At 38.8% G+C, this 14,257-nt stretch overlaps 1 protein-coding gene across 5 annotated transcripts in view; it reads right to left on the minus strand.

Moving 5' to 3' along the window:
- The window catches only part of Ak5 (adenylate kinase 5), a 254,755-nt gene that overhangs the window by 59,020 nt on the left and 181,478 nt on the right, over positions 1 to 14,257 (minus strand). For 3 of the 5 annotated variants that reach the window (XM_077110121.1, XM_076862280.2, XM_077110123.1), the window contains exons 9-10: positions 8,654 to 8,696; positions 5,602 to 5,646 (exon numbers count right to left, since the gene is read on the minus strand). The exons of the other annotated variants lie outside the window; for them this stretch is intronic. In XM_077110121.1, coding sequence (XP_076966236.1) covers positions 5,602 to 5,646; positions 8,654 to 8,696 — 88 coding nt within the window. The remainder of the gene's footprint in view (positions 1 to 5,601; positions 5,647 to 8,653; positions 8,697 to 14,257) is intronic. 5 annotated transcript variants of the gene reach the window in all.

The raw sequence follows: 14,257 nt of genomic DNA on the forward strand, positions 1-14,257 counted from the left end.
AAGCCGTGATGGTGAAACTGGTGAATCGTTAGTGTCCAGTGTGCCAGCCACTGCATTCTTCACTACTCCGCACTTGGAGTGGAAGGAAAGAAGGAGGGATGTATGTTACCTAGGAACATCTTGATGAAGCAGTAAAAGAGATTATTTTTATTTTTCACTCTTAGGTGCATATTATTTAAATTTTTTTTTGACAAAATAGGAAGTATGCATAAAGCTCCCAGCACAGCTAGGAATAATGATTTCCTCAAGGAAAGGCACTTGTGTGACTAAGTTGCTCAACTAGTCACTTTCTTCACTGAATATCATTTCTACTTTTCAAAAGACCATTTAGCAGACAAACTATGGGTTTTCAGATTTGAGTGTCCGGCAGACATTTCCTTGACTGTAAATAAAACTAGTCCTTCAAGAAAGACAACCGGCAGCATTTGTTGCCAGTGTTAAACTATTTCTTTTCTTTTTTTTTTTTTTTTTAATATTTATTCTTTAGTTTTAGGTGGACACAATTTCTTTATTTCACATTTATGTGGTGCTGAGGATTGAACCCTGTGCCTCATGCATGCTAGGTGAGCACTCTACCACTGAGCCACAACCCCAGCCCAGTGTTAAACTATTTCAAGCTCCAGATATACTACTTATTAACAGGTGATTTAATCTTGAAAAATCAGAAAGGCACTGGCATTTTCTCCATAGGGTGGATACAGGCAGGCAGTAAGACAGCGTCAGAAAGTGATTTGTACAGTGCCTGTCCTGCGTTCAGTACTCAATGATGGGTTTCTCTTATAGACCTACCTGGCCAAAACAATCAGATTTCCCCCCCATATTTACATTAGTAAAAATTAATTTCATTGAATAAAGATTGAATTCAATTTTCTAAACATGTGAGTCAATTAAATAAAAAGTGTCCATGCTGAGCCCCAAGTAACTACTTCTAAAAATAATAATAATTCATAGGGCTGGGGTTGTAGCTCAGTGGTAGAGCGCTTGCCTAGCATGTGTAAGGCACAGGGTTCAATCCTCAGCACCACATAAAAAAATAAAGAACGAAAATGAAGGTATTGTGTCCATCTACAACTAAGGATATTTAAAAAAAATAATCCATAGTTCTTTCATAATAGGGCAATAATGAAATGACAACGGGGCTATAATTAAATAAATAACAGGCATTGTAATGCTGAGTTTTAGGTCAAAATTTTTATTTCTCCAGTTTTCTTCAGGAAAATAAGTAGGACCATTTGTGCAGTGGTTAACAATGCACAGAGTAACATAAAATATTTATCAGTATACCTCTCAAAGCTGACAACTTAAAAACAATTTTTCATAGCACCAATGCCAGCATACACAAGGCCATCTGTGTCCCTGACACACTGGAAGCTACGGCCATTGAATGATGTCTTGATCATTATGCCATTAACATCACAGCTCACCTGATTAGTCAGATGTGTGCTCCATATTATAGCACTTGTATCTGGGCTCTGGTTATGAATTAATGGGAATTCAGGTTATGTCACATTTTGGGCATAGGCAGGCAATGAAAATGGAGAAGAGGAAAAGAATGATCAAGAGAAGGAAAGAAGGAGAGAAAGAAATGCAACAAAAAAGGTGGTGGAAAACTAGTCACCTGTTAGTGGGACACAATGAGGGTCTTTAGAGTGTATTTCTCCATTTTCCAAATAATTTTTATACTCTCAGCAATGATTGAGGCCCATCTTGAACACCAGCACAGGTTCTTGGATCTTGTGTGGAGGCAACCAAAGCTCAGAGAACTCTTTCAACCCTTGTGATCAATCTGGCACTACCCTCTGTATGCCCTGTTCTTTGAAAGGTATTTTTCTAAACAGCTATTGAGCGGCTTTCTTCATGAACAAAAAGGGTGACATTCACACAATACTCAGAGGCCACCTAGGCTCATGTGGCCTGTCCTTTAGGTGCAGATGGAACACTTTCCCTGAACATTTTCTCCTATTGGATGGTGGCCCCTGCCATCAGCTCCCCACTTGGAAACTTTTGCCTTGCAAATGAGCCAGCTTAGGGTAAGAGTTGCTTGTCATCAGTGAGAGGGTAGCATTTCATGGAGCATCTGAGTAGGCTCACAATTAACCTGAAAACCGTCCTGCAAGAAACAGTCAGAGCGGCACAACCTGCCTGTCAGTTCCAGTCCAGGACTTTCAGTTGCTATTTTTGTTGTTATGGAAACGAACCGCACTGCTTCCTCAAGATTTCATGATTCCAACACATATATTTTTTCATAGTCATTATAAGGTATCAGAAGTAGCCCGAAAGACTCAAGGGATGGAGGCACCCAGAGGAGAAAGGCTGGTGATTAGAGAAGACTTCTCAAGGAGCTAGAACTTAAACCTGAACTTGGGGCATGTTTAGATAGGGGAGAAGACATTTCAAGGGCAAGGATTAACAAAAAAGCAAGCCTGGGAGAGAGCAGGGATGCAGGTGGGGTTGGAGTTCAAGACTAACAAGAGGATGTGGTGGGAAATGGTAAGGATACACTGAGCCCGTCAGGAGAGTCTTAAGTTGGTCTAAGGAGTTTGCACCTTTCTGCAGACAAAATGTCTTCTGCATGCCAAGAAAACTAATAAATGAAATCAATAGTTTAAAACATGGGGTGAGTGCTTTAAGAATATTAATTTTATCTGAAGAATAACAATGAGAATGTCAAGCTAAGCTCTGGCTAATACTACTGCGCTTCTTGTAGATGTCAAGGCAATGATTTAAAAAATGGAAAAACTCAGCCATCTTATATAGACAAAACCACATGAGTTCCATGGAAATTACCTGATTTTTGTTTATTAAAATTCACTGAAGTGAAATGTGATAAATATATTCAATGGAATATTACTCAGCCTTAAAGGAGAATGAAATTATGGCATTTGTCAGTAAATGGATGGAGTTGGAGACTATCATGCTAAGTAAGCCAATCCCAAAAAATCCAGAGGCCAAGTGTTTTCTCTAATATGTGGATGCTAATTCAGAATAAGGAGGGGGGCACTAGGGAAGTATAGCATTACCTTAGATTAGGTGGAGGGAAGCAATGGGAGGGGAGGGAGAAGGCGGTGGGGACAGGAACGATAGTAGAAGGAAACAGACATTATCACTTTATGTATACATGTGACTGCATGACCAATGTGATTCTGCAACATGTACACTCAGGAAAATGAGAAATCATATCCCATCTATGTGTGATATATCAAGGTGCATAAATGCATTCTAATGTCATATATAATTAATTAAAAAAATAAAAAATTAGTAATAAAAAAAGGAAAAAATTCACTGAAATGGCTATGGGTGTGTCTATGACATCCTGAGAGTTTTTACAAGCTTCAAAGTGACCTGTGATAATGAAGCCCCCCAAAACCACTCTGCCATCTGACAAGGAAGAATTTGGAACCAAGACCTTGATTTTTGGAGTGTAGAAGTCATTTCCCTCATATCACAGAGGCTTTGTACCTTCTGCCTAAATAGGAGGCTCAGATCATTTTACCATAGTAGTGACTGACCAATAAGTTGAAATACAGGAATGTTCAGTTAGATGCAAGAAAAACCTCTTGCTCAGAGCACAGGTTCTCAGTGTGGTCTGTGGATCTTTGAGTGTCTCAAGCTTTGTCTAATGTCAAAAATTTTATATTGAGCTGTTTGACTTTCTAAAGGGCACAGGACTTCAGAACAGGTAAGCCAAGGTCTTTAGTTATTCCTAGACAGATAGAAGTGACATTTGAAAATATATTTCAAAATCCAACTATGAATGATAAACAGTGGATAAATCTGAAATATTACTACTGGAGACAGTAACAACAACACAACAGGCTGTATTATTGATAGAAGCTTTTTTGGACCACATTCTTGAAAGATTTTTCTATAATAATAAAGGATTCCTACTCTAAATGTCTACGTATGGAGTTTCAAAGGTCTCTCCATAATTTAAATTTAAATTTCCTAATTCAGGTTTTTCTAACATAAAAGCGGCACAGAAAATATAATACATTGTGTATTTGTCTGCAGCCAAGAAAATTGATAAATAAAATTTATGTGGAAAGAAAATTTTAGTAATCTATAAGCACAACTGAAATTACGATGAGTTCCTCCTCAGCAAGGGAAATAAGAAATATACTTTTACTTTCTGAAAAGAATACAAAGTTAAGTGTGAAAAGAGTCCATCCAGTTTCCAAGGTTTAGATCAACTAGAGGCATGCAGATGAGAAATTGCACTAAGGCAGGTCTCAGGAATTCCCACTGCTTGAGATGTGCTATTGTCTTGGACTAGAATTTCCCCTCTAGCCTCCCATTGGACCCTTCTCTGGTCCAGACTCTCCTTCAAGTTCTTTTTTTGTGTATGTGGTGCTGGGGATTGAACCCAGGTGTCATGCATGCTAGGCAGTTACTCTATGCCTGAGCTACATGCCTAGTCTCTGGTCCTTTCTTCTCCATTTAAACGTTGCCTCCTTAGGAAAGTCTTGCCAGGTTACCCTCTCTGAAGTCATCACCCACTTTTACTCCAAATGCTTTGCTCTGATTGTCCCATTTCAGCTTTTCATTTCTTTCCTAACACTTTTCAAGGTTTGTGATATATCAATTATTCTCTTCCTCTGAGATGGAAACTCCATGAATCCTGCTCACTGCCCAGATGGGTCCAGCGTTCAAGAAGTATTTGTCAAATGGCTGGATGTATGAGGCAGCTGTAGTTCAGGGCAACAGCCAAACATGACCCGGTGGTACAGTGGGGAACCCTGGAAAAGCTGTCCCCTCCTTCCACCAGTTGGTTGAATGACCTTGACCAAATCTCTTAGCTTCTCTAGTTCAGATTCCATGTCTGACAATGAGACGGATTTACTCAGATTTTCAAGTAGGCGTCCTGGAGTTAGTATGCAAGATTCAAAGTTTATCTGATTACATATCTGTGGTGCTGACAACTACTCTCTTCCCACTCATTGAAGAAGTGTGGATCTTTTCATTATTTCCGAATATAAATAGATATTTTTTTGAAAATGTACAGGCAGGTGTACTTTTAAAAATATGCTTTTTATGATTAGCAGAAAGAGCATAAGTTTTGGGAGGTGCTCTGACAATATCTGTGCTTTTCTTGGCTTTTTTTTTTTTCCCCCCCTGGTGCTGAGAACCCAGGGTTTTGCACAGGCACTACCACTAAACTACACCCTAGCCCCACTTTTGATTGTTTTTAGCTGTGTAGAATACAGGGTGTGGCTATGGAAGTATATTTGCATAGTGGTCACTGATGCATTTAGTTTAAAAAGGAGAGGGTTGGTGTTCAAACAGAGAAGGTGTGTCTTAGACACTAACGTTCAGCATCCCCTTGTCCTTGTAATGAGGTACTTTGTAATTGTAGAGCTAAACTCAGGGGTTTGATGTTTCTGAATCCTGCTTTTTCTATGCTGAGAAGACACAAGGCCAAAAGCAATATAAAACTGCATAAGTGCAACTGATAATCTGAAAACCTCCTAGGGGTTATTTTGACCAAAAAGCAAACATAACTTCTCAACAGTGATAAATGAATTGCCATTTTTTTTTTCTTTTTTTGCTACTAACTTGTTATTATTAGCAATTGTATTAGAAAATTTGAGGGTTATTACTCACCCATCATGAAAATAATTTTACATTTCCTCAAATCTTCTATGAAGCCTTAAAGATAAGAACAATATAAGTTAATTGCAAGAAGTACTACATTGGAACCCTGATTTCACTCATGTCATGTAAAATTCAAACCTTACAGAGTTTTGCTTGATTAGAAGCTCAAAGCTGAGTAGATGCCTTAATAGGTTGCTATTAATAGGCACTGATAACCATTTCAGCCTTATTCCCAGATCCAGGCAATATATTTTTATTTTCACATGCACTATTACTTTTAGGTGGTAAAACAGATGATATTAAATAGTATGAATCACAAAGCTAAATTTAAAACTTGTTTTTAAGTCTTTCTAAGTATCTCAGTTTGGTACTATTTCACATTTTTTCACATTGGATAATCTCCCTTTTAACAGAGAAGAATTAAAATGTGGTATCTGAAGACAATATTAAAAAACAAGTTTTAGTTCACAGTAAATAATGCTATTTTCCATTTAAAGTGGTGATATAAAATTTCTTTTAAAATAAGTATATTAAAAACAGTGAGTCAGTTTACATGATATCAGTAGTATAAAGTAAAAATCAAAATGGTAGCAAGAATTCCACTGACTTCTAGAAGCATTTCCTTGATGTGCTTAGGCAAATCCAAGCCAAGTAAAATTCTACAGTGAAGTGGTGTGTATTGACAATGGGGGCTGTGGTTAGCAAGAGGTAATATTTGGAGTCAGGTTTTTAGATGCATCTGAGGCTGGATTCTTCCCTGAGTCAGATGTGAGTGCTGATACAGTAACTGAAGATAGTTTTGAATAATTTATTATTCTTGCTAATTCTTATGCTAAGGGAGATACTCTTCAAATTTGCAAGACAACTGAGTGGACATTAATGTATCATGATGTAGGATGAAACTTGCTTTTGCTTGGAATTTTAAAGTGAACTAGAGTTCAGAGATGTTTCAAGTTTTTTTTTTTTTTGGAGGTCCAGCCCTTGGATGTGCATTTCAGATCCTGGGCTGAGGTTCCTGGAGCAGCTGTCTAAGTAGGGAGGGTCCAGGACAGAAGGGCAGGACCTGATGGAGTCAGTCATGAGCTGTGGTCCAAGTGGAGTTCTAGGCTCTTTCCTGGGTCCTGGGAGTGGCCGCTTTTGCCAGTCCTCAGGGTATGAGTTGACTAAAATGATGGATGGGTGTGATTACTTGGAGAGGTTGTAGGTTTTTATTTTCTATCTTAGTGATAAAATAGCCATTTTTATTCTTAAAATGAATTGATAGGACTCTGGCTTACATTTTATATTTTATGCAGATGATAACTACTTTTGAAAGATAGCTCATTATTTTGACAGTTATAAACATTATTTTTTAGCAAAATTGGGATAGCACTTTTTATATACATAATGCTACATATTTGCAGGACTCCACCATTAGCTGAGTGACAATTCTGCCTCCTCCCACATATATAAAGATATGGTGTCCCTAACTTGTGGGATGAGGTGGTCATCTCATGCTTTCCCACCTGCCAGTTTACTTCGTGAAGTTGAGTAATTGTGAATTTATTTATAGTCTAGAAAAATGATCATGGTTCTCGTAGGTCTCTCTTTTTTTAAAAAATATGATTGTATCCTATTTCAGTTTTTAAAAAGTTAGTGTTTAGTTAATGATGGTACAATTCATATAATACAGCATTACAAATTAAGTTTTACAGTGTTTTTAATGACATGGAAACAGATTATGTTATGATATATATAAAGATTTGAAGATATCTGTATGTATACATGTATTCTCAACTATGCAAAAATAGTTATGTAGAGAACACTCTGAAATGAAATACACTAGAATGATAGCCATAACTGTTTATAGGTCATAATGTTTTAGATAGCTCTTAGTTCCTTCCTTAAAAAGGAAGTGTATGTTAATTTTATAACCAGGAAGAAAGGAAACTTAATGAAGCAATCAGTCACCCCTATCCAGTTGAGACAGACTTGCTTATTTGCACTTAGCTAAGTGACAGCTAAGATATGGTTCCTTTTTATGTACCTTTCTCCATGAATCACAATGATATCATTTGGTAACTGTGATTTTTCACATATTGCTATTGTCATTATCATCAAATGACACTGTATCGGCCACCTCATGTTCATGGATCAATGCAGAGTTAGGACTGGGTTATTTAAAAAACCAAATCACTTATTTGCATGTGTTCACAATCAAAACTAAAATATTTCCCTGAATTTTAAGGATAACTTTTCTTACAAAATGGAAATATTTTACCTAGGACAATCATGGACCTTTTTTTTGGCCCCCAGTACCAGGGATTGAACTCAGGGACACTTAACCACTAAGCCACATCCCCAGCCCTTTTTTCTTTTTAGTATTTTATTTAGAGACAGGGTCTCACTGAATTGCTGAGTTTGGCTTTGAACTCATGATCCTCCTGTTTCAGCCCCTGGAGCTGATGGGATTACAGGCTTGTGCCACTGTGCCCTGCCCTTTTCTTTTTTTAACAGTTCCCAATCCGCATAGTTTTATCTGTTTTCGATTACATTTATAGCTAACTTGGGATGAATATTTTAGTTTTATGAGACTTTTGACATGATAAAAATCACAAAGCAGTATAATCTTGGTGTAGGGTGGGTTGGGTCCCAATGGTACACTGCAGAATCGTAACCACTATATAGGAAAGAGTTTAGTTTTGTGTTCCAAATAAGTTGAAGAATGCCAAATTAAAGTTAGACATCTCTCTTTACTGGGACCTGGGGGTGTCTTGTTATGCTATTACACATGTGAATCTTCCAATGGAGACTGAATGGTGTGTGTTTCCCAAGTTTCTTTGACCAAAGCATCCTCTTTTCACTGAGCACCTTGGGAGCCATGTTCTCTGGGCGTTTAGGAAATGCATCTCTTAGTAATGAATCCCTTGGGTTTATCACATGGGCTACGAAAAGCAAGATCCAAATTCTCTGGCCAAGGGAAAAGTACACACTGTTGACATTTTACTAGCTGTTAGTTGATGTTTAATTATTCCAAGCTATTGAAGTGACCTCTTTGGTTTGATCAATAAAGGAAACTCACCTCCCATGGTGTCCTCTCCAAATACATTTAACTGGTCATCACCCTGTTTAAAAAAAAATCACAATATTAGATGATACTACTAACAGTTACTATTTAAGCTCCTGGTTAACAATAACATACGTAAACTTCCAAACAACTCTAGGAGGGACAACATAGCAGAGACAAGAATCTGAGAATGCTAGAAGTTATGCTGCTGAAGGTCATACAATGGTGAGGGACAGAGCTCAGATTTAAAACCGGGGCCATCTGTCCATGTTCTCTTTGTACTTAGTGCAATATCCAGTCTCATTGTCTTGGTGTATAAACTGTCTGTGGATAGAAATCTGACTTCAAAAAGACAAAATCCTTCAGTGTCAGAAGGATTTTATCCACATCAATGGATAGATGTGGTCACAGCTGTTTTATAAATAACTCTACAGTTTAAAGCGAGGGTTGCCAAGATTTCTGGTAAAGGGCCAGATAGTAAAGCTTTGCAGTACTGTGGGCCACATGGTCTTTGTCACAACTATCTCATCACTGACCATACTCTGCCAATCCATGAGCCAGAGCATGAAGTAAGGAAAGCTGGAGTGACCAGCTTTTGCTGATGCTTTAAATTTTTCATTTTATTTCTAACAAGATGCTCCATTTTCCTTACAGAGTAGTCCGAGGTGTTTTGGGGAAAAAATTCAGAAAGTTTTCTCATTCCGGCCTATGTCTTCATCTATTTTATTGTCCCACTTCCTCACCCCTTATAGATAGTTATGTACAGAAGTTTCTTTCTAGGTACACAAAAAACCAGCTTCTACATAGCCAGGGTTATACTTGATATAAACATATATATTCTGATGACTTCCATTTCTTCTGTAAAAGAAGCATATTTTAATTACACATGGACATGACATCATACTATCATATCATAATAGGATATATACTTCTGTAACATTCTATTCTTCCACTTGCTTTTTCACGAATCAATGTGTTATTGACAACTGTCCATGTCAATATAGAATGTTCTCAGTAGAGAACGTTCTAGGTTACACAGTTTTCTATTTTATGATTGGTGCCATAGTCGTCATTGTTTTTTAATCAGCCCCTTTAACGATGGGCTATTGAATTGTTTTCAATCTTTGACTACTTTTGGCAAAGTGGCCCAGAGAATAAAATTATACAAATGTCATGTCACACACTTACTCCTATAGAATAAATTCCAAGAGAGAGGGGACCATGTGGTCACAGAATAAATGTATTTAAAAGTTCTATAAATTTTGGCCCAGCTGCAGAGGGCACAGAGGACATACCCTTTTGCAGGGACAGCCTCTTGCTGTCACCTCATCCCAGCCTCTTGCCTCTAATTCACTCTGATGTGGGAGTCAGTTAAATGAGATTGTCTGGTTGCATTAATGCTCCCTGGAGGTAAACTGCCATGAAAGCGCTTGGTTTAAAGTCAGAGCCTTGCCATCCTTTTTAGTATATATGCCCTCAGGGTAACTTTACTGCTTGTCTTCTTAGATTTGCCCATGTTTCCCCAAGCTATTCCAGGTAGAGAAGAGCTTTTAATGATGCAGTCATTCAGGGACACAATTACATCAATTAATTCCCTTCCAGGAATAGAAAGAACATCATTACTCCTCAGTAAGCCTCCCCACCAGTTCCCTTGTTGAATTCATTGCTCTGCAAAGTGGGAGTGTAGGGATGATCTAATGGACCCTACCCTCCCTGCTTTTCCCATCTCCCATTTTACAGCTGAGGAGACTGATGTTTAGAGAGGTCTGTGAGAAACCTGTGGGGCATACCATTATGTTCTTGGTGAGGTCAGGGTTGGAATGAGAACCACACCTCTTACTCCCTTCTTTGGCTGCTATAGATTTAGTCCCTTTAGCGTAGTTGCCATAGTGGATGTTGCTGGTGTCCCATTTCTCTCCTGGCCCCTGGCTGCAGCACCCTTCTCCTCCTGCTGCTAAAAGCTCACAAAAGAAAACACGTCGCAGGTTCAAATTTATAGAGTTTTTTTTTTAAGCAAAATATTGACTTTTATAAATCCTTTGTTTGACTTTCTAATTTGTAATTTACATTGATACTTTCATTATTATGTTGGAATTTGGGTTTCTCTTTATCCCAACTATTTTTATAATAGATAGTATGGATTATGCTAGAAAAAAATATAATGAATAATTTGAATACATTTATTATTAATAATAATAAAAGCTCACAAAAATATGGCCCTTGCCTCAAGTTGGGATGATTCCATGGTGCAGTCTGTGTCCTGGGGATCCCTGTGGGAAGGTGCCAGGACCACATCTTTGCTTAGCTTGTACCCTGCCCAATCCTGCTTCTCCGTCCCCTCTTCTGAGAGCACAAACTAACAGCACACTTGCACAAAAATGTCTGTCTCAGGCACTGCTTCTGGGGAAGAGGACCTACCCCAGAGACCTATTTAAAGCAATTAATATGTTTGTCTAAGATGCAGCTGCACAGTAAGAGGCTCAGTAATATTGGCTAGAAAAAGATTATTTAATCAGAATCTGTCTGTTGCTTGTCAAACAGTTGTTGAATATATCCAGGTAATGTTAAGAGGAAAACACTGAGTTCTCTCCTTCACTTTTTAATATAATTGTTAGATTATCAGATCACACCCATTGCACAGGCTAAGCTATATCTGATTTTTCTTGTACATGTTATCTTTTCTTGGGAGTTGTTTGACCAAGGTTAAGCTGAATTCATTAAAACAAGGTACCATAATATAAAGGGGCCTACCTCACTTTTATCTGGCTTCTGGAGGCTGACCTGTTTTTAATCCAAAACTCTTACTCACAGCCTTCTACTCTAGTTGCCCACATTCTTTGAATGAAACACAGCTTTATTTCCATTAATTCATCGATAATTCATAGGTTTCTAGGGCATAAATGTGACTGTCATTACTTCTTAGGAATGTGGTACCCTGACACGAAAGCCCAGGTGAATGGGTATTTGACTGGAGGGAGTTATTTTCCAGTGACTCTTAATACACCGCATGATTGCAGTGTGACTCTTTCACAAAGAAAATCAACTGGGCATTGTAAACACACGCACACACCTATGCATATAAAAGAGGGGTGAATGGCAAACACTTCTGATTTTGGTATAAAAATGCCAAACTGCCCGTGGAAACACTTCATCTTGGGTTTTTTAAATTTTATTTTAATGCTAGGTGTATTATGCATGAAAGGTATTAATTTTGAATGTTAATTGATTGCAGAATGTCAGCTGGATATGGAGGAAAGGAAGAGCCTTATTCAGGACACATCCAGTAAGATGTTTGTGCCCAGTTGCTTTAGCGCTTCATCTTCAGTGAGGTGTGACTACAGGAATCACAATGCTTGGGCCACCGATTTCCACTGAGAGCCGTGAGTGCTTCTCTGTGCAATGGCCTCTTCCTTAGCAAATGCTCCGTTTAGCCTTTTACACTTAAGGTCTTTGGTCACCTTAAGGCGGCCTTATAGATTTAGGCTTTGTGGGTACAATGAGACAAAGCTGACCCTCCTAGTTCAGGGCGTCGTGGAGTGGGATACTAACTCTTCTGAACTGGTAGAGTATAAATATAGACACAGATTCTATGTAAGTGCCATTTAGGGCTCCTAGGTGTGTGGAGCCAGTACACAGACTGCAATGGTATTGCCATCAATACCAGTCCAGGTGGGTCAAGCTGCAGCTACAGTACCAAAGCAATTCAGCTGGCTGCAAATTTTCGTTGCTGTTTATTGGATAACATGTTGTTTACTTGTGGGAGAAGAGATTTAGAAACTGATTGAAAGGGCACATTCAGAACCTCGAGGTTGGATTAGTGGCTTTCTGGGGGAAACTGCGGATTTGGACTTCAGATTTTGATCCTATCCCTGATTCTATAGTTAACCCAGAGCCACAAGGAAAGCAAAAGAAATCCACATTCAACTTTACTTTCTTGTGTGGATGTGCAGGCAAGAAACTATTTCTACAAAGCTGGATTCTAGTTATGATCTGTAGGAAGAGCAGGTAATTGGTGTATATTTGTTTTCCTGAGGGAGCAGAGTGCCTATCACCTCTATCTGAAGATATGGAAGTCTGGTGGTCACTAACAGTGCCTGGAATTATTGAATTTTATGTGAAGGAGGACAAAACAGAACTACTTAGAAACACAGATAAGTTCACCAGTTTTAAGAAACTGTTACTGAGGAGAAAGCTAAATAGACCCTCTGGCTTCACTTGCTCTTAGTTGACTTAAAAACCACTAATATTGAAGGTCTCACAGCTGGTAATACATATTCATCTCCTTGTTGTAGGTAATACCTCGGATGTGTGGGTTACGATGATAACAGTTGTCTAGGTTACTATTCAGAGACCTAATGGCCACGTTTGCCCCCAAACTGACTCTTCACTTGGCCCTGATAGGTGACTGGAATGGGCTAAAAGGCTTGCCATCTCTGTCTTCATATTGTGTCTCCTTTGCTACCTTAACCTTTGGGTCAGATTCTATTCGGCTTTGCATGGAGACATGTTGATTATATGGGAAATGGTTTGTCCTAACTGTAAAGTAGGGTTGATTTGACCTAGACTTATCCTCTATCTCCCCCTTCAAGGAAAAGACACCTACTAGTCACCAGACATGGAGACACCAGGCCATGGAAAGAGCAAAAAGAGGCAACAACTGTGGTCCTGGAAGAGTTTTGCCTATTCCCAGAAAAGACGTGAATTTTCTTCCCTCTATTAGCCTCTGTCTCCCTCATCTTATCCCCCTATCCTATATCTATCGGTAACTCCTCAAGCCCCTTGGAATGGAGAGGTTGCTTGGTGAGCTTGGGTTCCCACTTCTCTGTTCCTAGGACACAGAATAAAATCTTTCTCCCTAACACTCTTCTCTCCGACATTGGTTTTTCTGTGGGACAAACTTGTGAACCTGGGTTTGGTAATGAACTGTTGATCGAGCTGCTTTGATTACAGCGTAGTGGGTGCTTCTCATTAAAGGAACAATGTCACATGGCATTGCCACAAGCAGATCACATCATAATAAGAAGCTGACCTTCAAATCGTGCTTTACATCCCTGAAAAGGTGTTTGCAGATGTGATCTCTCTTGATCCTCACCGCAGCCCTGTGGAGGGGGAATGGGGGTGACTGGAGTTGGGAGAAGCCACTGGATGGGATGTCCCAGGAGGGGGCAGAGTTTAATTCTCATTGTGATATTAATCATTACAGTCTCTGCAGAGTCCTCTTAATGTGTTCAGAGGTGGGGAGCATGTATTTACATATGCCTGCTGTCCTTCCTTATTTAGATAGCTTTGATTTTTTAAAAACGCTTTCAGGGAATCACAGAATCAAAGCTCCCCCTGGGAAGGAAAAGGAACTAGTAAGTCATTTGGGGGCTGTCTTTCCTGTTCAGAGTACCTTGTTGGTATTAGCCAGTGTTTGTATTTCGTGGGCCTCAAATGGCATTACGAGAAAGAGGCTTGCTTGACAACAAAATCTTACAATTAAGATTAATTTCTTGCCCTAAAATTCACATAGGCTGCAAAACACCACAAAACCAAAAGCAACATAAAAAAGACTGCTTTTTCCTTCTGATACCCACTATGTTTTTGTTTTTCAAAAGGAAAAACAAAACACAAATAAAA

The sequence above is a fragment of the Callospermophilus lateralis genome, chromosome 7 (assembly GCF_048772815.1).
Source record: "Callospermophilus lateralis isolate mCalLat2 chromosome 7, mCalLat2.hap1, whole genome shotgun sequence".
Classification (NCBI taxonomy): domain Eukaryota; kingdom Metazoa; phylum Chordata; class Mammalia; order Rodentia; family Sciuridae; genus Callospermophilus; species Callospermophilus lateralis.